Source organism: Poecilia reticulata, chromosome 20 (genome assembly GCF_904066995.2).
Source record: "Poecilia reticulata chromosome 20, P_reticulata-male-v2, whole genome shotgun sequence".
Lineage (NCBI taxonomy): Eukaryota > Metazoa > Chordata > Actinopteri > Cyprinodontiformes > Poeciliidae > Poecilia > Poecilia reticulata.
Genome location: NC_088849.1, coordinates 2,737,884 through 2,763,748, shown reverse-complemented (window position 1 = coordinate 2,763,748; position 25,865 = coordinate 2,737,884). Strand labels below are relative to the sequence as shown.

The following is a 25,865-nucleotide window of genomic DNA, read 5'->3' as shown; positions in this document are numbered from 1 at the left end:
GATCTGTCAGAATGAAACATCTTAAGTTTTATTTATTTATTTTACCTAAATCTGCCAGCAGTTTAAATAATTATCAGTTTTTATTGCTAGAAAGAAAAGTTGAGCAGATATCATCCATCAACAAATCAGGACTCAGCAGCCTGGCGGGTGAGCGGCTTGGTGTCTGACTCTGAACTGCGATCACGCGCGCAGACCACGCATGCTCATGTAGTGAGTCACGCGCGCGGGCATCAACGGAGCCTCGCAGCGGGAGGCAGCCCCGCTGGCGCAGGTTTCGCCACTTTTTCCTCCCGGTTTTTGGAAAGAGGTCTCGTTCTCCAAGGTGTGTCTAAACAGAGATGACATGTTGGATGTGCTGCCATGAGCCGCGCTGCTACCGCGCCAGAAAAGCAGCTGCGCTTGTTTTATTTCCTTCTTTTTCTCTTTCCGTTTCTTCTCTTTCCCTGCGAAACGCAGCGCAGTGCCAGAGAAAACACAGTCATTGTTTGTTTTTAATGCTTGTTCCATTCCTCAGGTTTTTATCCCGACTTAAAAATACCGACGAGTCGGGGAGGAGGCTTGACAAGCGGAGTGACGCTCGTGTTAATTTGGGCCTCTGACGCCTGAGGACTTCTCTGTCATGTTGCATTAAACACTTCGTTTTTTTGTTGTTTTTTCCCCCCGTTCACGCTGACATGTTTTTGTACAAACGTTTCCTTGTGACTTGATTCCTTCATTACGTGACGCCACGGCGTTTCACCGTGTTCGACGTATCATCTGATACGTCTGAACGGATATCTAATGAGACGCTGATGGACAACTCAGAGGGAGAATCATGTCAGAGAGGCAAAGAACGGAGGAGGAGGTGATCCGGATTGGACGGTTCCGATTCTGGAAACGTTCCGGATTCCTTTTCAACACTTTGACACTTTTCTTTTAAATAGGATGTCTCCAATTAGACTGATGTAGCAGCACACAGAAGATCCCCCTCCAGGTAGGTTATAAAACATGTAAAAATACACCGTTTTCTTTCATATGCAGCTGAAAAGGGAGTTATAAAGTGTAGTGGATCATAACTGTCATCCAATCACGTCACATTAGGTGTTTTTTTTGTGTGCGCTTATTTGAGGAAAGTGTTTACTTTTATATTTTTGAGAAACACAAATAAAAGTGAAGTAGCAATAAGCACAACACACGAGCAACTGAAGACTAAAATCATTGAAGTATTGAGAATAATCCACTATATTTGTTCTTGTTTTATTTTACCAGAAAATGCAACTTTTAAGATGATTAATTGCTCCTTTTCCTCTCGGAGCAGGAAAATGTTGCTTTGTAGCAGTTTTTAAGGATTTTAGCTGCTAATTTTGAACCTGACAGGATGTAAATATGGTCATCTTTGTAAAAGAGCTGCTTGATTATGGAAAAAAAAAGTGTATTTTGGTCAATGTTGAACTGTGATTATATTAACCTTTTTTTACTTTGTAGAAACATATTTATTGCACTTGGAGAACAGAGATTTACCTTGAACAGAATCCTTTCCTATTGATGTTTTTTCTTAAACTGACATTTATTAAAATGTAGGAAATTATTCAAAATATTCTAAGCAATAGAGAATATTCTGTATTGCTTATAGTGAATACAGTTTTTCATGTATTCATCTTGTAATACATGAAAAACTGATAATGTATTACAAGAGGTTATTTGGATTACACAAATTTGTTCACGTTTTAGTGCATTAATATACTAAAAATATAATGCATGTATTTAGATTTAGGTAACGTGATCCATAAACAAATTGATTTAAACTCCATTATAGGGGCAGTATTAACATAACATTTACTTTTTTGATCATTACATCATGTTAGAATGTTATTCCTTCATTAGAAACACACCTCTTGCCTTGATTCTTTCATGTTTGATTAGTCGTTTAATCTCTATGGCAACCATTAAGCTGTGGAAAATACCTGGTTGAAGGATGAAGCTCTTCCTCTGAGCTCACAAATCCCCTTAATCGCCCTCAACTCCTTCAGACTAGCCAGCAGCAGTTAGCAAACACCTGATGAAAGTGAACATCTGCTGAGCTCATTATAGGAGCTACTTCTTAGTGAAATCCCAGTAAAATGTTTTTGAAGGGTTAATAGGGGAGTCATGACTTCCTGAAGGCGGAGTTTCAGAAAGAGTAGGAGTTTTTAAAGAGACGGAGACCCACTTCCAAGGTCTCTTGGTCCTGACTTCAAGTTTGGACTTGAAGTCAAGTCGACTTCAAGTTTGTTAAAGTCAAGTTTAGCAAACTTGACTTTGTTAAATTACAAAGTCAAGTTTCTTTTAAGTTAGTTTAAGTTTAAGTTCTTTTAAGCATTTTATAAAAACTGAAGGTAACTTGGTTTGCTGTAAAATTATACTGTGTGGCTGTAAAACATAATACAGACGTGTTTCTGGTTGTTGCAGACAATGTTTTTTTCTCTCACAACTCAGATATTCCAATGTTTTTTCTAGCAAATTTGCAACTTTTCAAAATCAGAAATTTCCTTGTTTTTTCCTGAAAACATTTTCAGGAAAAAAACAGGAGTGAGTTGTTTTGGGTGGAAACTCAGTTCTCCTCTTTTTCAACATACAATGGCCCTCAACACGCCGTCGTACTGTTCAGTGTTTGCCCCCCACTCCCCACTGGGTGAGCAGTAGTCCCAGTCTGGCTCTGCCGCTGCCTGGTCCACCTTCCTGGACCAAGTCCAGCTCAAGAGACAAAAGTTCTTTGTGGGAGGACAGACATGTGACAAAGATATGAGACCAGAGTTCTCCAATGGATCCTTTACATAGAAAATACTGCCTCTGCTTTGATTTCAGAGAAATTCCTCGATCTGAAACTATAAACAAATCTTAATTTGAAGGATCCAGTGATGTGTTTGCCCTGCAGGACCTGCGCTGCTTTTAAACACCACTTCCTGTGTGTCAGGTCCAACGGCGCTCCGGCATCTCCTATCCTCTCCTCTCCACCTGATAAGCTGTTTAAAGCTGACAGAGCAGGATCCCGACTATCTGCTAAATGGAAACACGATGAAAGCGACCCACACTCAGCCGATTGCCTTGGCTTGCATGATTCCGTCTCCCTGGCTGAATTAGTGCTTACAAGGTGGCAATAAAACAACCGAGAGTCGTAACGCAGAGTTCAGGTTCTGAAGCGGTGCTGTGCTGTAAGGGATGGTGGTGGTGGTGGTGGTGGTGGCGGTGGGGGGTCATAGGTACTGCTGCAGATTCTGGTCCGGACCTGAGTAGGTATCGGGTTTGCTGCAGTGGCTCCAGGTCCCGTACCTGGTTCAGATTTACCGCCTCCCTGGAACAGAGCGAGGAACGTCACCTGCATCTGGTTTCCACTGACAAATCAAAGCCAGTTGTGGTGGGAGGGCAGCGCAGTTAACCAAAACAGGGCCGCTTAATCATTTTTACAGCCAGTAGGAGTTGCAGCTTTTAAATTTATGTTCCTGTGGTCTGTTAGTCATTGCTTTGGGTGGATCCCAGCAGCGGCAAAGAGGAGAGGAAGGTACAGATGCGGCTGGTGCAGGTGGAGCCAAACAGACAGGAAGTCTCTGAGGACAGCATGAGGTGGGGGGATGGAGGGAAAGGGAGGGTTGGGGGTCGTGGAGAGGATCAGGTTCAGGTTGGACTGCAGTGGGTGTTGCTGCACAAACGGAAAGACGAGACGCCGGTACGGCTGATGTCATTCTTACACTGAATTGTTACGGTAACGTGAAATAGAGGGAGTCGTTTCTCAGATCAAAACATAACATGATAAACAGTTATTGATGGGAAGATTTTATTTAGTTCCTTGCTTCCTTCCAGCCATGTTTCTCTGTAGAACTCCTTCAGCAGGACGAGCTGCAGCAACACTGATGAAAAGCTCCAGCTTTTCATCTGTTTGGTGCAGAACCAGAACAAAAAACAGAAGCAGAATTCAGCTTCCAAAAAACTGCAAAACAAGGAACACAGAGTTCCTTTAATATTAGACTAAAACTCCATCTGGTTACATAATAAATTAAACATTGACCATCATATTTGATATGTTTGATTTTTGGTGATGGCACTCATCAAAATGTAATGTTTGTTCAATTGCTGACTGTGTGGTGTTTTCTTTATAACTTTGTGATTTTCAGTTTTTATTATGTAAAGCATCTTGGACCGACTTGTTGCTGAAATGTGCTGAAATATGGAAGAGGGATTAGTTCAGTGTGTATGAATGCAGTCAATTCAGTTCAGAATCTGCCTGGCTAAAACTCCCATGGACTGATATTACAATACAGACAGACGACCCTCACTGATTCCAAACACACAAAGCTGGGTGGAGCCAACATCTGATGAAGATTTTAAGCTGATTGGCTGCTGCCTCTCTGCACTGACAGGTGGTTCTGTTTTCAGGAAGTGAAACTCACACAGTCACTGTGACTGAGAGCAGAATCAGCTGGACAGAGAAACTTTCTCCTGCTCCATCTGTCTGGATCTACTGAAGGATCCGGTGACCACTTCCTGTGGACACAGCTTCTGTATGAAGTTACTCAGTCAGTTGTTCTGAAATGAAAACTGGTTTAATGAAAACATTAAATTCCAATCCAATATATTTATGTTTGTGGTTGTAATGTGATAATCCAGAATGCTGCTGCTGGAGTTCTGACTAAAGCCAGAAAGATAGAGAACATGACCCCATGGGCTCCCTGTAGCTCAGAGAATAGACTTTTAAATACTGTTAGTTTATAAATCATTGAACGACCTAGCAATCTTCCAGACCTCTCAAGTCTTCCGTTTCTGTCTTCTGCATTCGCAAAACCAAAACCAGAACCAAACATGGAGAAGAAACATTCAGCTTCTATGCTTCACTAATCTGGAAAAAACTTCCAGAAAACTGCAAATCAGCCAAAACACTGAATTCATTTAAGTCTAGAATAAAAAAGACATTTGGTTACATAATAAATGAAACATTGACCAGCATATGAATATATATGATTTTGGTGATGGCACTTATCAAATTGTAATGTTTGTTCAAATGCTGACTGTATTGTGTTTTCTTTATCGCTTTGTTATAAAGTTATAAAGAAACGTTATAACTTACATGATACAAACCATTACATAATGTTTTTGTTATGTAAACCATCTTCAACTGACTTGTTGCTGAAATGTTCTCCACAAATTAACTTGATAAATTGAAATATGGAAGTTGTAAGTTCAATGGGTAAGAATACTTTTGACTGCTGAAACAGCATGGAACGAGCCCTTTGTGGCCGGAGGAACCTCCCTGAGGCATGTTGGAGCCAGTGTGTAGCTCATCTCATCGAGTCTTTTTGACCTGGTACTTATTAGGAGAGAGGGCCCCGGTTTTGTGTAGCGGGTGAGGTGGAGATGACACAGGTAGTGGATCAGAATGACGGCGATCTGCAGCTAAAGGAGGAAAATCGTGGGAATCCAGGACGCTACAGTGGTTTTTTTGAGGGAGTGGACCGATGGCGCTGTGACGTTTCCCAACAGATGCCTTGTGCCGGCGAGTCCTAGCCGTCACCCAACAATCCGAATGAAGTTGAACTACGGGGACTTTTGGGTCTTGCACAGGTCTAGTGTCAGCCAGCTGGCCAGTGGTTGCTGGTGTCTGAGTCTGGCCAATCACCACGATGTCCATGCAGTTCTCCATGTCATGTGTCCTACATAGCATTGATAGTTTACACTCTAGTTCAGTAATTTTCTGAAAAAAATTTGAAACAGCCCTGGCATCTTGCTGGAGAAATTTCAAGAGCCATTTGAAGAGACTTGATCACAGATGACAGCCAACTACACGTTGTGTTTCGTCTCAGCGAACTAGTTAACTTGGTTTCTGGAAAATTTTACTAAATCAGCTGCTCCTCTGGCAGATTTTTTTGACCTTTAGACATCAGAGCAGAGATTAGAATAGATTTCAGAGATCTGAGTTTTGGTAACTCAGTCAGTTGTTTTGAAATAAAAACTGTATTGATGATGATTAAACATTAAACTTATCATTTTAAGAGCCTTCCTCCTCTTCCTGGAATCAAAGTCCGATATTAATTCTTCCTGCTTCCAAACATAAAGTTGGGTGGAGCCAACATCTGCTGAAGATAAAAGCTGTTAACTCACACAGTCAATCTGACTGAAAGCAGAAATGAAGAAGAATCAGCTGGACAGAGAAACTTTCTCCTGTTCCATCTGTCTGGATCTACTGAAGGATCCGGTGACTACTTCCTGTGGACACAGCTACTGTGTGAAGTGTATTAAAACCCACTGGGATGCAGAGGATCAGAAGGGAATCCACAGCTGCCCTCAGTGCAGGGAGACATTCACACCCAGGCCTGTCCTAAAGAAGAACACCATGCTAGCAGCTTTAGTGGAGCAGATGAAGAAGACTGGACTCCAAGCTGCTGCTGCTGACCATTGCTATGCTGGACCTGAAGATGTGGCCTGTGATTTCTGCACTGGAAGAAAACTGAAAGCCTCTTACTGTGAGAAACACCTTCAGCCTCATTATGATGTGGCTCCTTTAAAGAAACACAAGCTGGTGGAGCCGACAAAGAACCTCCAGGAGAACATCTGCTCTAAGCATGATGAGGTGATGAAGATTTTCTGTCGTACAGATCAGAAGTGTATTTGTAGTCTGTCTTTAATATATGAACATAAAGGTCATGACTCAGTGTCAGCTGCAACAGAAAGGACTGAGAAGCAGAAAGAGCTGGAGGAGAGACGAGGAAACATACAGCAGAGAATCCAGGACAGAGAGAAAGATGTGAAGCTGCTTCAACAGGAGGTGGAGGCCATCAATCACTCTGCTGATAAAACAGTGGAGGACAGTGAGAAAATCTTCACCCAGCTGATTCGTCTCCTCCAGAAAAGAAGCTCTGATGTGAAGCAGCAGATCAGATCCCAGCAGGAAACTGAAGTGAGTCGAGTCAAAGATGTTCAGGAGAAGCTGGAGCAGGAGATCAGTGAGCTGAAGAGGAAAGACGCTGAGCTGGAGCAGCTCTCACACACAGAGGATCACAACCAGTTTCTCCTCAACTACCCCTCACTGCCAGCACTCAGGGAGTCGACACACTCATCCAGCATCAACATCCGTCCTCTGAGACACTTTGAGGACGTGACAGCAGCTGTGTCAGAGCTCAGAGACAAACTACAGGACGTCCTGAGAGACACATGGACAAACATCTCACTGATGGTCACTGAGGTGGATGTTCTACTGTCAGAACCAGAACCAAAGAGCAGAGCTGGGTTCTTAAAGTATTCATGTGAAATCACACTGGATCCAAATACAGTAAACACAGAGCTGGGACTATCAGAGGGGAACAGGAAGGTGAAGGTGATGAATCAACATCAGTCTTATTCTAGTCATCCAGACAGATTCACTACTTGGCTTCAGGTTCTGAGTAGAGAGAGTATGACTGGACGATGTTACTGGGAGGTGGAGTGGAGCGGAGCACGGGTTTATATATCAGTCACATACAAGAATATCAGCAGAGCAGGAATTGGCTATGAATGTGTGTTAGGACATAATGACAAATCTTGGGCTTTAGTGTGTCGACAAAACAGTTTAATTTTTTATCACAACAACATCTGGACCTCCATCTCAGGTCCAGGTTCCTCCAGAGTAGGAGTGTTCCTGGATCACACAGCAGGTCTTCTGTCCTTCTACAGAGTCTCTGAAACCATGACTCTCCTCCACAGAGTCCAGACCACATTCACTCAGCCGCTGCTGGCTGGAGTTTGGGTTGAGAACATTGGAGACTCTGCAGAGTTCTGTAAACTAAAATAGATTTCCTCTCTTCTCTCTGATTGTTGATCAGGTTCTTGGTTTCTGATGTCTCTGCTCTGCTGTTCTGTTCTTTATTTTTCTGCTTTAGATGCAGTTCTCCGTGTTCCAGGAGCCATAAAGGAAGTCACTGCTGATGTTTTTATTTTTAGATGACAGAAAAAATATTTCTAAACATGGAAATGTAAACTTCTCTGGAGGCTCATAGTTTTACTGTAACGTTTAATGTATTATCTAAGCATATTTATTAATTTATATTAATGTATTTGGATGTCCTGGTTTCTCTGTTGGTTATGTTTAAATCAGTTAATATTACAGTGAACTGAACTTTTGTTTTTTTCTGTATTTTGATCCAAGGCAGAAACAGAAACTAAAACTTAGAACTGATGCCGTTTTCTTCTCAATTCTTCAGATTTAGATCAGAATAAATGTTTCATGTTTTGACTCTTTGGATTCATTCAATAAAACATCTTGATTACTGAGAAATGTGGAAAGATTTTTTCTTGATTTTTACAATAAATTGTAAGTTTTGTCATCTAAATTTCAGAACCATTTCCTTCAGAGCGTCTCTTGTGATGCTTGGTTTCACTGCTTCCAGCACTGCAGCAGAGATTACAGAAAGAATAATTTATTACAGGAACCAAAAGGTTAACCTGTCAATACAAACAATGTTCAATCAGTGAATTTATCCATAGAAAATTTGGCTTGTGATTTTTGTTCTAATTTAGTTTTTTAATTCATATAATAACGTTAAAATTCAGTCTATATCAAAGTTCTCATACGGAATCAGATTCAGTGAATAAACTGAGTAAATATTTAACTCTTGATTGCAAATAAAGAGACAAAGGTTTCAGCTCCAGCTCTGCTTTTTACTCCAAGCAGTAAAACTTGTTAACCCTCCATCTTCTATCTGTTCTTAAACACAGCAGCTCCTCTCTGACCACAGGTCTCCTAGTTTCGTTCCCTTCAGGTCTGGAAACAGACACACACCTCTAACACACCAAATGTTGACAGAGACAACCGAAGCAGAAATAGTTGTAAGGATTTGATTAGGACAGACTCATCCTGCTTTCAAAGATTCTCACAGACTGCTGCAGCCGCCGTATGAACACTAATGACTCCTCTCAGGTTTAATGGAGAAACAAATGGAATCTTTCTTTTCCGTTTATTGTAACAATCAAGAAAAATGTTTCCATATTTCTCAGTAATCAAGATGTTTTATTGAATGAATCTAAAGAGTCAAAACATCAAACATTTATTCTGATCTAAATCTGAAGAATTAAGAAGAAAACAGCATCAGTTCCAAGTTGATATTAGCTTCAGATTCTTCTTTGGACTGAAATAAGGAAAACGGAAACAAGTTCAATGCACTTCGGAATCAACTGATTTAAACAAAACCAACAGACATCCACCTGCAGAGCAGTTGGTGGGGGTGGGTGTTGGCAGAGGGGGCTTGAGCCTCTACCGCTTTTACTCTTGATGTCCCAAGTGCTCTTTTTTTTTTTTTTTCCATAATTTTTTTTCTAGACAGGCACAAAAAGGAGGCCTGCTTGTTGCCCCTCAAATATAGTTAGAATATTTAGCTAAAAATAACAATTTGGCAAAATAAATGACTCTAGCTTCCCTTGGTCTAATATTGACTGAACTATTCTCAGTGCCTCTGCCTCCATCGTGAGGAGGAGGAGGGGGGGGGTCTGCAACCTCTAACTATCAGATTATGGACAAAGATACATATTTTCCCAACATACACTTGTTTGTGAATAAAAACATAGGTTTTATGTTGAAGGTAGAAAAATTGTTTATTTTCGTAATTGTCTTTGTAATGGCGGGAAAAAAAACCTCCTACCCTCTAAGCACAGAAATGGTTTGGTTGCCAGTGATGGCATAGTTACTTTGAAAAAGTAACTAATTGGATTACTGATTACTCCTTGAAAAAGTAACTTAGATTACCAATTACTTGATTTGGAAAACAACTAAATTACAATAAAAGTAACTTTTTAAATTACTTTCAGCAGCTGCTAACAACGCCCCACCAGCTGTGAACATTACATTGAGCTTTGCTAAGACTTAATAGCAGGTTATTTTATAATGGTAACATCAACAATGTGTCTCCACTTTGAGCTGGAGGGGAGATTGTAATGGTTACAACAGTACAAAAAAAACTTTTGTACTTTTTGCATGTTTATGTGCGTTCCTGTATTGTCTGGAAAACTATAAATAGGATTGTAGAATTGTCGATATAATTCAGAGGTAATATACAGGTCTTTCTCAAAGAATTAGCATATTGTGATAAAGTTCATTATTTTCCATAATGTAATGATAAAACTAAACTGTCATATTTTAGATTCATTGCACACCAACTGAAATATTTCAGGTCTTTTATTGTTTTAATACTGTTGATTTTAGCATACAGCTCATGAAAACCCAAAATCCCTGCCTTAAAAAATTAGCATATTTCATCCGCCCAATAAAAGAAAAGTGTTTTAATACCAAAAAAGTCAACCTTCAGTTATGCACTCAATACTTGGTCAGAAATCCTTTTGCAGCCTTCAATGCGACGTGGCATGGAGGCAACCAGCCTGTGGCTCTGCTGAGGTGTTATGGAGCCCAGGATGCTTTGATGGCCTTAAGCTCATCCAGAGTTTTGGGTCTTGCTTCTCTCAACTTTCTCTTCACAATATCCCACAGACTCTCTATGGGGTTCAGGTCAGGAGAGTTGGCAGGCCAACAGTAACACCATGGTCAGTAATACCAGTGGTTTTGGCACTCTGAGCAGGTGCCAGGTCGTGCTGAAAAATGAAATCTTCATCTCCATAAAGTTTATCAGCAGATGGAAGCATGAAGTGCTCCAAAACCTCCTGATAGCTGCTGCATTGACCTGCCCTTGATAAAACACAGTGGACCAACACCAGCAGCTGACATGGCTCCCCAGACCATCACTGACTGTGGGTACTTGACACTGGACTTCTGGCATTTTGGCATTTCCTTCTCTCCAGTCTTCCTCCAGACTCGGATACCTTGATTTCCGAATGACATGCAAAATTTGCTTTGATCTGAAAAAAGTACTTTGGACCACTGAGCAACAGCCCAGTGCTGCTTCTCTGTAGCCCAGGTCAGGCGCTTCTGCCGCCTTTTCTGGTTCAAAAGTGGCTTGACCTTTGACCTGGGGAATGCAGCACCTGTAGCCCATTTCCTGCACACGCCTGTGCACAGTGGCTCTGGATGTTTGTACTCCAGACTCAGTCCACTGCTTCCGCAGGTCCCCCATCGGTTCTTCTCCACAATCTTCCTCAGGGTCCGGTCACCGCTTCTCTTTGTGCAGCGTTTTCTGCCAAACCTTTTCCTTCCCACTAAAGTGCCTTGATACAGCTCTCTGGGAACAGCCTATTTGTTCAGAAATTTCTTTCTGTGTCTGACCCTCTTGCTTGAGGGTGTCAATGATGGCCTTCTGGACAGCAGTCAGGTCAGCAGTCTTACCCATGGTTGCGGTTTTGAGTAATGAACCAGGCTGTGAGTTTTTAAAAGCCTCAGGAATCTTTTGCAGGTGTTTAGAGTTACTTTGTTGATTCAGATGATGAGGTTAATCGGTCGTTCAGAGAACCTTTTCATGATATGCTCATTTTTTTAGGCAGGGATTTTGGGCTTTCATGAGCTGTATGCTAAAATCATCAGTATTAAAACAATAAAAGACCTGAAATATTTCAGTTGGTGTGCAATGAATCTAAAATATGACAGTTTAATTTTTATCATTACATTATGGAAAATAATTAACTTTATCACAATATGCTAATTTTTTGAGAAGGACCTTTATTAACTCGACGTGAACAAAGACACAGCAGGACGGATGATCTGGGAAATGATGGGCAGGGAGAGTCTGACTAAAACTAACTGGATGTCAGACAAATTCTGGGGTTTATGTCTGCTTATTTCCAAACCCAAAAAGCACAACCTGCGACTCATTAAATCTGCAAGCAACTTTAGAAAAAAACAAGCCAGAAACCACTTATAATAAACGGACTTCATGAGAGATACTCAAAATAGTTATTGTTTTTTACAGCAAAAAAAATGCCATCACCCGCTTCCCTTGTTACTTACTGATGATGTCAGTAATGAGTTACTACATCACTGTTGGTTGCAGAGAAAACTTCTGACTTTAATTTTATCAGACGGCAGTACAGGACTGAATGCCCGGTTGGCTACAGGCAGCCCGAGTCGGTCCCACTACTGTGGGTCAGAACCAGATATCTTGATGTAAATAAACGGTACAGACTGTCACCTCAAAGCCCCAGTACTACCTGCCAACTGCTCTCTGCTTCACCTTAACCCAACGGTACCACCAGGCAGTTCGCACCACTGCTGACAGATCAGAAAAAATCCACCCCATAAATCCAGGGTAACCAAAATCCTGGATTTGGATAAGCTGAACAGCTTATTTCAGTTTGAAATAAACTGTTCAGCTTAAGAGAGGAAATCTATTTTAGTTTACAGAACTCTGCAGAGTCTCCAGTACCAACCCAAAGTCCAGCCAGCAGCGGCTGAGTGAATGTGGTCTGGACTCTGTGGAGGAGAGTCATGGTTTCAGAGACTCTGTAGAAGGACAGAAGACCTGCTGTGTGATCCAGGAACACTCCTACTCTGGAGGAACCTGGACCTGAGATGGAGGTCCAGATGTTGTGATAAAATTTAAAACTGTTTTGTCGACACTAACGCCCAAGATTTGTCATTATATCCAAATCCACTTTCATTCCCATCCCTTGCTCTGCAGGCAGTAAAAACATAATAACCCTCCATCTATTCTTAAACACAGCAGCTCCTTTCTGACCACAGATGTCCATGTTTGTAGGTCTACAAATGTATATATAATACAGAAATCAACATTTTTTGAATATATGAAATAATCCCTAAATGTTTGTCATGGTAGGAGAGAGATACATTTTTTTACTCGGGTAATATTTTAAAAGGTTCAGTTTTTTTTTTCTTTTTTTACTGCTATGCACCTCTAAATTCATTAAAGCAGTATATCATCAAGAAAGTTAAAAAATAATGTCACCCTGATTTTTTTGTTCCTCTTGAAAAACTCTAAATATGCCAACAATAATTCTGATCTCCTTTAACCCTAAAACAAGCTACAGATATGAAACTCACACCAGAAAATGTTCTCGCATAACTCTATTTCTTTAAAACAGCAGGATATGTACCTTCTCTCTTTTCAACCAAACTATTGTCTTAATGATTTAAACCTCACACCAATAACACAGAGGACACACTGTTATGTAGAAAATATGACAATATTCTAATCCTTTCAGATAGCAGGCCATGCATTTTGTGTTCTTTGTCTTTAGCCATCTTTTTTCTGCTACATGGTATTTATTTACTTGACAAAATGTGTCTTCTAAACCTGCTGTAAACATTAGTTCTGTATAACATCTTCCTTGAATGCAGGATGTGAAACATTTCTATTTGTTTCAATGTAAAAACCACCGAGTCTAGACTCTAGATTCTAGGCAGATATTAATTTGTGTCTCAGTTAACTCAGTTTTGCTGGAATGCATTCATTTGCTGCTGGTGTTCTGGGTGTATTCTGCCCCCCGTATGAACTGATGATGTAATGAAACCCATCCAGGCACAGATTACAGTTTGGACTTATTAGCACACTTTTTTTCTGCTGCTTTGAGGACACTTTCCTCTGAAGCTCAGATTTGCTAACCCGTTTCCGGTGCGTTAGCCACCCTGTCTGAAGCGGTGCAGGATCTGTGTGTTTAGATGCTCTGACCTCATTGGTTGAGAAAGTTTGGAGCGGCTTTAGAAGGCAGCTGTAGGTCAAAGCTGTTATCGGTCTGCAGACTCTGGTGATGCTCTCCTCTACTCTCCTCTGACTCGTTTCATTTAGCCAATCGCAGCTGAAGCTAAGTCCTTATTAGCCTCTTTTATTAAGCGCTAATTACACTTTGACAGCAGCCAGCTGTTTGCATCCTGCACCTCCTGTCTGCTTAGTACGGATCCATGTGTGTGAGTGTATTTAGAAACGATGCCATTCGTCTCTGGAGGGTGACCTGCACCATAACATTGATGGAAACGTGCTGTTGGGTTCGGGTTTACGCTCGTCTCCCCGTCGCTCTGTTGGAGTGTGTGCGTGTGTGTGTTTTTGTTTTCCCAAATATTTTGAATCTGGAGAGTGACTCAAAGTGTTTGAGGATGACTCACTTTCTCCTCTTGGTTACGGCGCTTTGCGTTTGTATCTGTGCGAGCCTCAGATCATACACCTGACCTCTGACCCCAACCACCACGCGTTTCCATCAGCAGCACAAAAAACCTTTGGATGGAAATTGTAAGGTCCCCTTTCGAAGAACCACTTTTGCTCAAAGTGCTCTGTCCGTGAGAGGATCTGCAGTTTGGAACTCACTTCCTGTTCATTTAAAGTCTGTAACCAGTTTTAGTACGTTCAAAAATCAAACATAACTCTGGTTATGTCAAAAACAGAACTGCACACATTTGTGATGTTTCACATTTTTCTGTTTGCCACAAACGGCAAAACAATCTGCAAAACGTATGAATGCAAACTTCAAAATGCACAAAAACAAACAAAAAAATACAGCAAACAAAAAAAAATTCCAAGTATAGAAAAACAAATGCTGTGTCCGCAGAAAATAGAAACTAGAGGCAAAATGCAGCAAATAGCCAAAGCAGCAGCAAGCAGAAATCGCTGAAAACTCAGTCAAAACAGACCACTAGGGGGAGTCGACTACCAAATGATATGGGAGCAGCAGACCCTCAGTAAAGATGGGATGTCATAATTTAATGACCCAATAGTGTTGCTCCAGCAACAAGGACAAATGTAGCACTAAGAAAATTATCAATGAAAATCAATTCACGATATTAGTGGAGCTTAACGTCCAAAGGGTATGAATACTTTTATCAGGCACAGCAACTGAGACTTTTGTCTGATTTTAGCACATCTCACTCGTTTCCTTTCAGCATCTAAAACCATAAAGATGAGCAGGAGTCCTTGGCTGTCAGCAGTCGGTTAATGAAATGAGGGCCAAAAGAAGTTCAAAGTCAAACAGGACAAAAAAATAAAAAAACTAACACTTGGCGGATTACGTTTCCTCCTCCATAACTTTCTGTCTGAAAGTCAAAGTGTCTGCAAAGAAGGAAAGTTAATTCCATCATAAATCTGAAATATGATGCCTAAAACTTCTGGACGTGTCGTACTGTGGTGTGTGGTCAGATCATTAGTCCAGATGAGGAGCCTCAGGTGTTGACAGAGCCTCCTGTTGGATCCTAAAGGGACCGTCCGACTAGAAACTGGACAGGAGACAAGGGGACAGAGTCGACAGACAGACCTGAGGCACGTGGCTGCGCCCTGTTTTTTTTTTTTTTTTTGTTTGCTGTATTTTTCTGTTGCATTTGTAAATCCATACTTGTTTTATGGGCTCCATCAGGACGGAGATCTAAATCTGGGTTAACAAGCACAGCTCACCGCTAAGAGCCCCGGGCAGCAGGAAAAGACGAAGGAAAGTCTCCTGTCGGAAATTTATTTCCTATAACTCATCTGAGGCCCCGAGAGTTTGAAGTGGCTGCTCTAGACTTTGGACAAGAAGAGAATTTTTTTTCAGCTCAGAGAAGGAACATATCTGCAGCGTGAGGCTGAGAGCAAATAGTAATCCACACAGAAATAGTAACTCGGAACAAAAAAACGGGGGACACGCCGCGTTACGGGGAGCACGCGCTAAGCTTGGTTTGCTGCCTCATTGTTCGTTGGTGTCATTTCATGTAGAGAGGAAGAGACAGAGGAAGATGAGGAGTGGTGCTGGGCGGGCTCGTTGCCAGCAGGAAAAAAGAAAAGGCTGAGGCTCAACTATGTCACTTTGCGCTGAAGCCTGTGTTGAATGAACGCCGTCATCATAAACAAAACATGGCGGCGGGCTGAGCGTCTGCAGATGGTTAAGAGCATTAGGGAGATACCTGCCAAAGGGCCCGTTTCACCCCCCTCCTGATTCAGCTGTTGGAATTCAGCAGAGGAACCTGTGGCATATGGCCCGGCAAATATTGATGGATATTTTAATTACCCTCTGCATAATCTAATAATGCATGACAAACATTAGTGTTTCACCTTTACCGGAGCTCAGCTTTACAGGCCCAGGCCTCCAGTCACCTTCTAATGATAACTTATTTTATTACAGTCAAAGGTGCGACAACTCTGACCGACTTTCATGTCATGTTTTTTTAAATACCGTGTGAAGCTCAGTCTTTATGTGGCGCCTTAATTAAAGTTTGTCAAAAATAAACCCAATTTTGAGTTGTTTAGCCTGCCTTATGAAAAGCTGGGAGTTCATATTTTCATGCTATTCATTGATTTAGAAATAACACAATTTCAGACTTAAATAGTTAGCAAATTGTATATGTAGCTAAATCTTTCGTTTTTAGCTAAATATTTAGCTAAATGCTTAGCTAGTTAGTATTTGGTTATGTTTAGTTAACTAACCATTTAGCCAAAGTAAAGTGATTACAGTAACTAGAATGCACAATAAGACAGTGCTAGTTTCGGCTGGTAGTGAAATGTGTTGGTGAATTAATGACCACAGACCAGAAATTAAGTTTAAACTGCCGGCTCATTATTTGTTGAAAAGAAATGAAACATTTAAAAACAGTTGACATACATTTAACACAAAATTAAATGCAAAATAGTTTCCTCATTTCTTTCAGAATATTTTATTTAACACCCATTTTGAAATTTGAACCTAGTGTTGGGTATGCTATATTGGACATGCTTCATCCCAAACTTCATTGGTTGCGTCCATATTTTTTAACATAGAACATAAGTGTGCAGCTTTAACTTTCCGTTTCAATTAAATAAAAATGTCTTACAAATAACATTCTTCACAGGAAGTACACTTTTTAACTCACTAAGTCCAGTTCTGTAAGATAACCGCGTCCCGAACGGCAGTCAGGTTGCAAAAAATGAAAAACAACTCTTCCAATAAAAATGGAAAAAAAGACTTAGACAGGTAGACTCTGATTGTCAATTTATCTTCTTTTTCCTCTTTCACAGTACAACTGTTAGTTGTTTCTTTGTTTTCTTCTGCTTCTAGCGCCAGAGAACATAACCTGGTTGGCTGGAGCTAGTCACAGGCTACACACCAATATGACCCTTCAGAATAAGAGATTTTACTCACGCTTAACCATTTTTAGACGTTTTTTAAACTAAATAAAATATAACGTGAAATACAACATTCCTAATGTTTGTAAAGAAAAATTGTATTTTGAATGCTAAGACCTATTTATTCTCTTATTTATTGCATATTTATCCATTTTATAGCTATTTTTATGAAAAGGCTTATATTTAGTGAGGGCTATGTTAACCAGTGTTACACCAAACTAGTTAAATGTTTAGCTAGTTTTAAACATTTAGCTAAATACTTCAGATTGTTACTATATAGTCACAATCTCATTGTACAATGCTTTAGTTTGTACAATGCTGTGTGGTACTGCTTTAGATTACTGTTGCATTAGGTGCTTCAAACGGCTCGTATGGTTAGTTTTCAGTCCCTAGTTTTAGGTTTTGTGAAGCCTTTACGATTTGTCTTTGTTTTTCTTTAATGAGGCTTTGACTGTATCATCCATGAAAGCATTTAAGTTAATTAATGTAGACTTACTCGTATTTCTTACAATAACTGTATAGTGTGTCTTACCGTGTTTTGCTTCGTTTCTTTGTACTATAAAGAGATTGTATGCGTAAAAAGAAAAGCTTGTTGGAGGTCGGCAAAGAAACTGAGCTTAGAGTCAGACACACAAACGTGTTTCTCTACCCTTACAAGGTCTTTGCATTGAGTTGCATTCATTTCTACAGGCTAACCATGAAACTAACCACTGCCAGGACGTACCCAACATTAAACCTGACCTAAAAATGACACTTCTCAGGGGAACCAGGGTTTGGGCCCCAAAACATGGTATGTATTAAGAAAATCAACCTTACAATGAAACAAATACAAGGCCACACACAAACCTAGCAGAGTGTACAAAACGTATAGTGTACTTCCCACCTTTGCCTTGGAGACGCAGAAGAGATTGGAGGAGGTGATGGTGGGTGGATTGATGCCATGTTGCCACATGAGTCTCCTCCAGCGGGCCAGTAGAGTTCAGAGGAGGCATGTGAAACAGAACAATTAGACTCCAACAACTTCTATATGCACAGAGTGAGCAGGCCGGGTGCTTAAAGAACTGAGAACAATGCAGCTTTGAGCCGACATGTTTGGTTGAGGCACAACTTCTTCCTCCTCTAGGTGGACAGGCTGGGTGTGTATATTGTTCTTCTATGATTGCATGAAATTCCCCTGTAATTGTGCTTGGTCTTCCAGATGGGCCAGGGGCCGATGCTGAGAACATCTGAGAGCATTCAGTGCAAGCTGTTGGAGTGCAGCCTGGAAACTTGGGCAGGGAAGTTTGAGGTCTTGGACAGCAGATTGGAGCTTTCACCTGTGAGTTCATGTAGGTATCAGAGCGTTTCACTGAGTCCATGCAGCTGATGTCCTGAGCAATAAACGTCAACCACCAGCATTAATGCACACGCACTTTAACCGGCAGCGTGTTTCCACACTTCAGTCTCTGGGAACCTGCATGTGGATTGGATCCACATTCGCAGCTTGGCAGCGGTCTGGAATGCTGCGACTGAAGACTGCCCCCTGGGGGGTTACTCACTTCCAGGTTTGGTTGACCACTTGGTGGCGCTGCTTGCCATCTTTAAAATAAAAATCTGACAGTTACAGTCTATACTAAAAACTGGGTGAAATCGGACCCTACTCTGGGAGTTACACCAACTTCCTGTTTAGTGGTGAAGGTTTGAAGAGAGGACTATGATACAAAATAAACAACTTATGTTCTGATAATCACATAGAGGTTTAATTAAGCTTTGAAAATATAAAAAAAATTGTCAGATACTTAATATTTCAGTTTAGGTACATCTAATAAGGCTCTTGACATCATTTTCACTCCAGATGGACTCGTCACACCAGTCTCGTTTAACAGATTATCTTCCAGGATTATTCTGTATTTAGTTCCATCCATCTTTCCATCAACTCCGACTCAACTCCAAGGCCATGTTGAAGAAACATCTCCATAACATGATACAGCCACCACCATGTTTTACCTTAGAGACGATATGCTAAAGGCATATCAACTCATGTCTGTTTCAGCACACCTGGCTCAAATATTGGCTAATTAGCAGAACTCTACAGAGCTTTACTGCATGCTGGTGAAGCAGCTTCATTTCTTTAGAACACGGGACATATCTAAAAGTTGCAGGACGTTCCTTGAGGAACGTGGTTTGAGTCCACTTGTTTACAGTGACGTACAGTTTTGGTTATCCAGCAAACTCCAGATGTTTGGAGCGTCCTCTGTATGAATTGTCACAAACTACAAACGAGACTCCATGCAATTGTTTTCATCCTGTTCCATGAAGACCAGATTAGTGTGAAGTGCACAATTGATTCTCCCACTTGAGGTGTGGATTATTCCAATTTCTAAAGTTGCCACAGATCTTTCAGCTTTCTAATCATTCAGCTAAATCCTTTTGTATTCCATGAAATGCAGCGGCCTTTGTGAGGGGAGCAGCAGTCCTCAGAGGAGCTTACTTGTTGACAGTGAATTACCCAAGTAAGCTGGTGTAGTTATAATCATAACCACAAGGAGGAGACAAAGGCTCAGCAGTAATTGTCAGGCGTCAGCTGGCTCTGCTGAGCAGCCGTCGCCATGTTTCTGCTTTGTGCTGCTCACTGTACGAGGGCTGTGAGCAGTCAGAAGCACCGGAAACAGATCGATTTCAAAGTATGGAAACTCTAATTTGATATTGCTGTGATAAAGTGAAACAATCTACAGCTGGTTTAAAATGAGCAAGTGGAGGGGAAGACTGAGCCTGTAGACCCCGTCAGAGAAAACCATTGTTGGACTTTGCAAGATGAGCAACATGACTTCTTACTTCAAGTTTTGAAAGGTTATTTCAATATTAATTCCACCGACTTGAAAGTTGTAGGCCGTTTATCAAAACAGATTTCAATTGAGTTGCCAAATTTAAATCTGGCATCTCACATCGATTCTGGACAGAATCAAAGGATGGAAGGAGATTTTGTCGCCTAAGATGAGGGTAAAGTTCTAGTCATCCATTCCAGGAGCTTTGAGTTCTCTTGAATCTTAAATCAAAGCAAGAATTGTGGGGCCACAGTTGTCTTTAAAAACATCGTCTTTTAAGACAACCGTCTCATCGGATATCTTCCCCATAACTGAGATCATTGTTATTTTCCTATATTAAAAACCCCATCCTTTTTTAAAATGATTTTTTAGCATTATGAAAAGCATAGGAGCATTATGATACAGCATGGGATTACAGTTTTATTCAGTTTGTCTACGTTAACGTCTCTGTCCATATCAAAGAAACCTAAATCAGTTGAATTTAATTATACCATTAATTATGGTTTAATCAGACCATAACATTCTGAAAAACTAAATTTGGAAAATTAGTCATCGACAATCAACAGAAAAATACTCAAAAACTATAATAGATCTATGAGTTTGTGGCTCTAAAACAATTAAAAATGCAATCAAACCCAAACAAAAAAAAACAACCTTTGGCCACACCACCACCTGACTGGGTGGAAGTACTTTATACTTAATAAGACACAACACAGACTGCATTGATATCAAACTTCATCTCTTTATTTCTCTATTGGATGGTTCTCATCACAAACAGTGTTGAAAACCCAGAACAGGATGTGTAGAAACTGTACAAGGAGCAAGGCACTATCCACTGAAGTCACAGTCAGGCTGCCTCCTGGAATCAAAGCTCATGTTCTGCGGGATAAAAACGCTGCGTTCAAAGCCGCTTCATCTGGTTAGTAGAAGGTCACCTTAACTTACACACAGATGACACAAAGATTTGCTGCAATAATGTACATTTTAGTTTTTATTTTGATATCTAAAGTTAATTTTTATTTTTTATAATTTCTCTGTGGTTTTAATATAAATATATTTTTGTAATGCACAAACATCCATATCTAGCAGAGTCTGAAGTGGAATGTGTCCAACAGGCTGACAGACCTGCCTCCACTCCAACAGATGGCTGTAAGGCTGCCAGTGGAAGGACCCAGGCTGCTTTCCATATGCTACATATGTACAATCATTAACAGTGTCATTATAAAGGAGCACTATTAACACAGAGATCCCAGCACCGCTCCCTCATCACACCCACCGGGGCACAGAGAGGATGGAGATCAGCGGCGTGAGAGGCTGACGCACCTTTCATCCGCATCGCCGCGGTTACGCTTCGGCTCGGGAGGAGCTGCTCCTGAGCGTCTGCTGCGTGTGCGTAGAAATGACGATGAAAAAATAAAAATTAAAAAAAATAAAAAGAAGGCTGAACGTCACCCTTCAGAAGAGTCCTTTGCATTTCTTCAGGTTGACCTGCTTCCACCCGGGCAGAGCGCCGTACTCCTCCCTGCTTATGTCCAGGGCTCTCTGTGGGAGAGACACCGGCGGTCAGGCACAACTCACAGGTCGAGTCCACAAAGTCATGCATCTGCGGGTCCAAACTCAAACGACCCTTTTTATTGTCCGGTAAATTAAAAAAGAGCAAATGGCTCCAAGATTCAGTCCAAATGCTGGTGAGCAGCATGCAAATGAAACGCACTGTTAGAGATGTTAGGAAGTAGAGGGGAAACAAGAGAACCTACTAATAAGACAAAAAAATATATGTTTTATAGTTATACTTTATTAATATACTTATTTATTCTTTGATCTGTTTCCCCCCCTCACTCTTTCCCACTTTCAAAACAATGAATATTAGAGAATAAAAAAATTCATTAATTTAACATTTTAAATTTTTTTTTATAAAGTATCTTGACCCACATATGTTAAGCAATCCCATGTTTGTTGTGACACCACTTGGTTATGTTCTGTGTTTTGTCTTTGTTCTAAATATGTCCATTTTAATGCTTCATTTTTATTGTTTATTATCTTCTCTAATAAGTTATTTGTCATTTTGTAGCTCAATGCCCATTATAGTCTGTAATGTTTGTTTTGTATGCACTCACTGATGGTTTAATAGTAATAATAATAAAAAATAACAAAACAGGATGTTAGGAAATAGAAATGCTAACATGGAGCCAGTCTGTTTTCCCATGCTAACACCAGCTGGACTCACCTTCCCATAAGCCCCTGCACCCTGGAGAAGTGGAATGAGTGAAACAAATGAGCTCAAAGAGGCATAAGGTGGACAGTATTTATTTCCAGACATTGTTTGGTGGTGAAAGACTTTTTTAAAATAACAGAATAAACTCATCTACATATCTTCTGGGACAATTTATCATCCAGTAAAATTTGCTCTTGTGACAGACCCAGAGACGACTTTGTTATTTACAGTATGGACTAAGATGTTTCAGTCTGGTGTCTAAAATCTGTCCGTTTTCAGTTTAACCAGCCCTTCTGTTGGTTTTGAAGTCATTAAAGATGAGTCAGGCTTTACATCTAATATCTGACAAACGAAACTATTTGGGAGCAGAATTCCGGTTCTCACCTCAAAGTCTTCATCAGTCAGGTAGACTTCCAGGTGCAGCGGGTCGACGCCCTCGGGCAGCGGCCGGGCCAGGACCTCTGCCAGCGGGTAGGTGGTCTTACACAGGCGGGCCAACACATCTTCCACCAGGATGATCTGGTTACACACCTCAGCCTCCTGAGAACAGGACACACGCGGTTCAGGAACAGGTGAAGCATGTCGCAGTGGAGGCCGTGGAGAAGCATCGCACCCTCTCTGTGATCTCGGACACGTCCTCCCGGTGCTCCCAGCAGGGGAACATGTTGGTGAAGGTGAGCGGCTCCAGACCGGCGTGGATCAGGTAGCCTTTCGGAGGTTTCTTCTCGTTCTTTCCTGAGGAAACAAAGGCCGTCTGTTTCAGAACGCTTCCTCACTCTAGCTGTGTTTTCATTGGCCATAAAATTGTGCAAAATGAATTTACAAAGATAAATTTGCTTGATGGAAATTTATTTGCTTAATCTGATGTTTGAGAAAACATTTTTGTGCTTGGATGAGGTGATTTTTCAGCTGCACTGAAATGCAATCCAACAACAGGATGATGCTACTGGTGGAAAAGACGAAGACGTCCACAGGAAGTGGTAGGAGGATGGTGTGGCATGTGTTTCAATGACTTACTGTTTAGAACTTGTGTGATTTTAATCGCATTTCTGATGTAATGGAAAAAACGCAATTGCAAAATTGTGTTTTTTCAACATTAGTGGAACACCGACAAGGTTTTGTGCACATGTGGAATGCAAACGCAGCTTCCTGTGAATACCTCTGCAGTACTGCAGCACCGTCTCCATGGCGCTCTTCCTGTCCGAGTCCCAGCGGATTCGGGCCGAGCCGGTGCTTTCGCTGTCCTGGGGCCACCAGCCCTGCCACAGGTACACCTCGTGGTGGTTGTCCACCAGGAACAGGGCTGAACGAGAGATGCATTTAGGGTCAGACGAGTCGAGGTTACTGGAGAGCTTTACTTTGAAAAGTTAGCTGCCAGCTAGCGGTCAGACGTAGACAGAAACCCTCGCCACAGATGAGAATCTTTGAGCAGCCAGAGCTCCGGGCTGCGTTTACCTGGCTGTGAGGCTCCATAGAGATCCTCCTGAAGGAACGGCATGGAGTTGACCTGCTCTGGGTCTCTGGCTGGGTACAGAAACTCCACGGCTGTAAACTCTCCAGAGCTGCTGCTCAGCTGGTACAGACGAGGTGTGAAGTTAAACCTGCCGGGATCTGAGCAGCAAAGGTTCAGAGTAAAGGGGAGGTATTTTGTTTAAACATAAAAATTTTTCACAGCACAATCAAGTAACCGTTACCTTCAGTGGTTACAAAAATGGCATATACATCAAGTATGACTCAAAAAAATGTGACTTTGTAATAACGCCTTGAAATTGAGGTTCTGTCTCTTAGAGAAACTCCTGCTGTTTCTGAAACTCCACCTTCAGGAAGTCATCACAACATGGCTCCTCTTAACTTCCACTATTAGGGTCCCACCACAGAATGACACGAAAAGCACCAGCAGGACAATCTATTTATTCATCAAGTTGGAAACTATGTGATTTGTGTTTTTCTTTATTGTCCATAAAAATCAACACATCACAAAATAAAACATATCTATCCTCATTTAGCACATGATTGCTGTTTTTCTTTTGATGGTTTAATACAGCTTTTGAAGCAGAGAGCACTATCATTTTTTGTCTAATAATCAAAAACTGTATATTGAAATCGTCTCATTGTGTGACATATGCAGGATCTCCTGACATCCTCAATATTTCTAGTTTTATTCGGTCCTAAATTTCACTCAAGGTGGCATTAAAAAGGTCAAAAGCTTGACTTGTGAAGTGTTGATGCTGCCACCATGTTTACATCGCTGCTTCAGGTTGTAGATTTCAGCAAAAGAAAATATGTCTGTCCTCCTTCGGCAAATGACTGATGATTTTCTTTGTTTTTCTGTGTTTTAAAGACTAAAAATACATTTTTAAAAAGTGGTGGCTCTTTCAAAATGATACTTTACTACAGTAGATTAGAAATGGTCCTTTTTCAAAACATTGTGTAACATTTGTGGCTTTAATTGGAGCCTTATTCAGCTGGAATGAGGGCCAAAGTGGCTCTTTAGATTGTAAAGTTTGTTGCCTCCTAAGTTAAACTGAAGCCTCATGAGTACAGAGACTTTTTACCACAGAACCAGGCTGAAAGCTGACCGACCAACATCAGTTTAATTTATAGGTTCTTTCTTAGTAACCAGAGCAGCAAAGAGGACCTAAACAGCTCAATAGCTCCACCTGCTGACCAACACGGTAGACGGCAACACCATGAGATGCTGCAGCTGGATTCAGGTCAGCCTTTGGTTGTTGGCTTCACTGTTTGTATTAAAATAAATCATGTAAATGTGGTGAACCTTACACTGGTACAAATGGGAAAAGATTAAGTTTTTCTGTATTCCTGGATTATGCCATAATTGTGCAGCCGCTGCAGCTGATGAAACTTAGTTTGAACCTTTGGTTATAAGCAGTAAACTGATCAGGTAAAGAACCATAACCACAGTGAAGCAGGGTTTTGGCAGCACCATGACCTGGGATACTTTTCTTGAGCTGGAACTTAATGTTTGAGAAAATTAGATGAAAACAACAACAACTCCAAACAGCCAAATCTGCCAAAAAAAAACCCCCAAAACTTCAGGTGTCTGTCTTGTTTCAAAGGCCCCACTTCCATCTTTAGCTTCCTTGCAAAGGAAAGCAAAGGTATATTTTTGGAAGGATTTAGTCCTGACCTAATCCTAATCGGATAAAATACTCAGGGCCTCCTAAACATGGTTGTGTGGACAAGACAGTCAGAGATAGGGCTGTAGTGATAAAATAATCTCACGATACGATACACGATATTCTGCTCACGATATATTGCGATATTCAGCAAATGATACAATTCAATACACTTTTGCGATTTTCTGAAAGATTTTAGAGGGACAGAGTGATTTTGGTGACATTTTGTAACTGTTAGAGTTGGATTGAATTAATTTAACTGAAAACTGATTAAAAGCACCAACTACACAATACCTGGCTCTGGTTGGACATGGACACAGACTTAAAGTCAACAGCTGGACAAAATGAATCAAAGACGTGGTGAGAAAACATGTTTCTTTTAATTGAAACAGTACAAACTGTAGCTTACATGCATTTGTAAAGTAAATAAAGTGCTCCAAGTAGAAATCTAGATAAAAAGCACATTATTAGGTTTATTCAACCTTAATGGCCTTTTAATGGTAATATCTCAAACACAGTTCCATTATGTGATTCTTTTCACCAGTCAGACCTGTTGACTCACCATGAAGCATGCAGTCGTAGGCCTTCCTGTCCCTTCTGCCCAGGGCTTCCCAGAACCCCGCCGGCTCCGCTTCTTCCTCACATTCCCATATTGTCACTCTGCTGCTGCTGTGCAGCCCCGTTTCCAGAGGACAACTGCACAAAAACACACACACAAAAAAATAAAAAAATAGCAGGCTGCACTACAGGACCTGTTCATATTTCAACAACAACTTCT

At 41.0% G+C, this 25,865-nt stretch overlaps 2 protein-coding genes across 19 annotated transcripts in view; one reads left to right on the top strand and one right to left on the bottom strand.

Moving 5' to 3' along the window:
* Nucleotides 1-6,127: 6,127 nt before the first annotated feature.
* Nucleotides 6,128-7,839, top strand: LOC103467919 (tripartite motif-containing protein 16-like). Its single transcript, XM_008414673.3, has one exon. The coding sequence runs from the start codon at nucleotides 6,134-6,136 to the stop codon at nucleotides 7,772-7,774; it is 1,641 nt and encodes a 546-aa protein (XP_008412895.2). The 5' UTR covers nucleotides 6,128-6,133; the 3' UTR covers nucleotides 7,775-7,839.
* Nucleotides 7,840-20,457: 12,618 nt separating this feature from the next.
* svila (supervillin a) overlaps nucleotides 20,458-25,865 on the bottom strand; it is a 66,671-nt gene continuing 61,263 nt past the window's right edge. For 16 of the 18 annotated variants that reach the window (XM_081601322.1, XM_081601323.1, XM_081601313.1 and 13 more), the window contains 7 exons: nucleotides 25,650-25,783; nucleotides 23,406-23,561; nucleotides 23,110-23,253; nucleotides 22,564-22,685; nucleotides 22,335-22,490; nucleotides 21,963-21,983; nucleotides 20,458-21,277 (listed from right to left, as the gene is read on the bottom strand). In XM_081601322.1, coding sequence (XP_081457448.1) covers nucleotides 21,191-21,277; nucleotides 21,963-21,983; nucleotides 22,335-22,490; nucleotides 22,564-22,685; nucleotides 23,110-23,253; nucleotides 23,406-23,561; nucleotides 25,650-25,783 — 820 coding nt within the window. In that variant the 3' untranslated portion in view covers nucleotides 20,458-21,190. The remainder of the gene's footprint in view (nucleotides 21,278-21,962; nucleotides 21,984-22,334; nucleotides 22,491-22,563; nucleotides 22,686-23,109; nucleotides 23,254-23,405; nucleotides 23,562-25,649; nucleotides 25,784-25,865) is intronic. The other 2 variants (XM_081601314.1, XM_081601326.1) reach the window with 1 other exon arrangement.

What these genes read in the sequence shown, in the direction of transcription:
- LOC103467919 (XM_008414673.3), top strand. Translation starts at nt 6,134, where the DNA reads ATGAAGAAGAATCAGCTGGACAGAGAAACTTTCTCCTGTTCCATCTGT.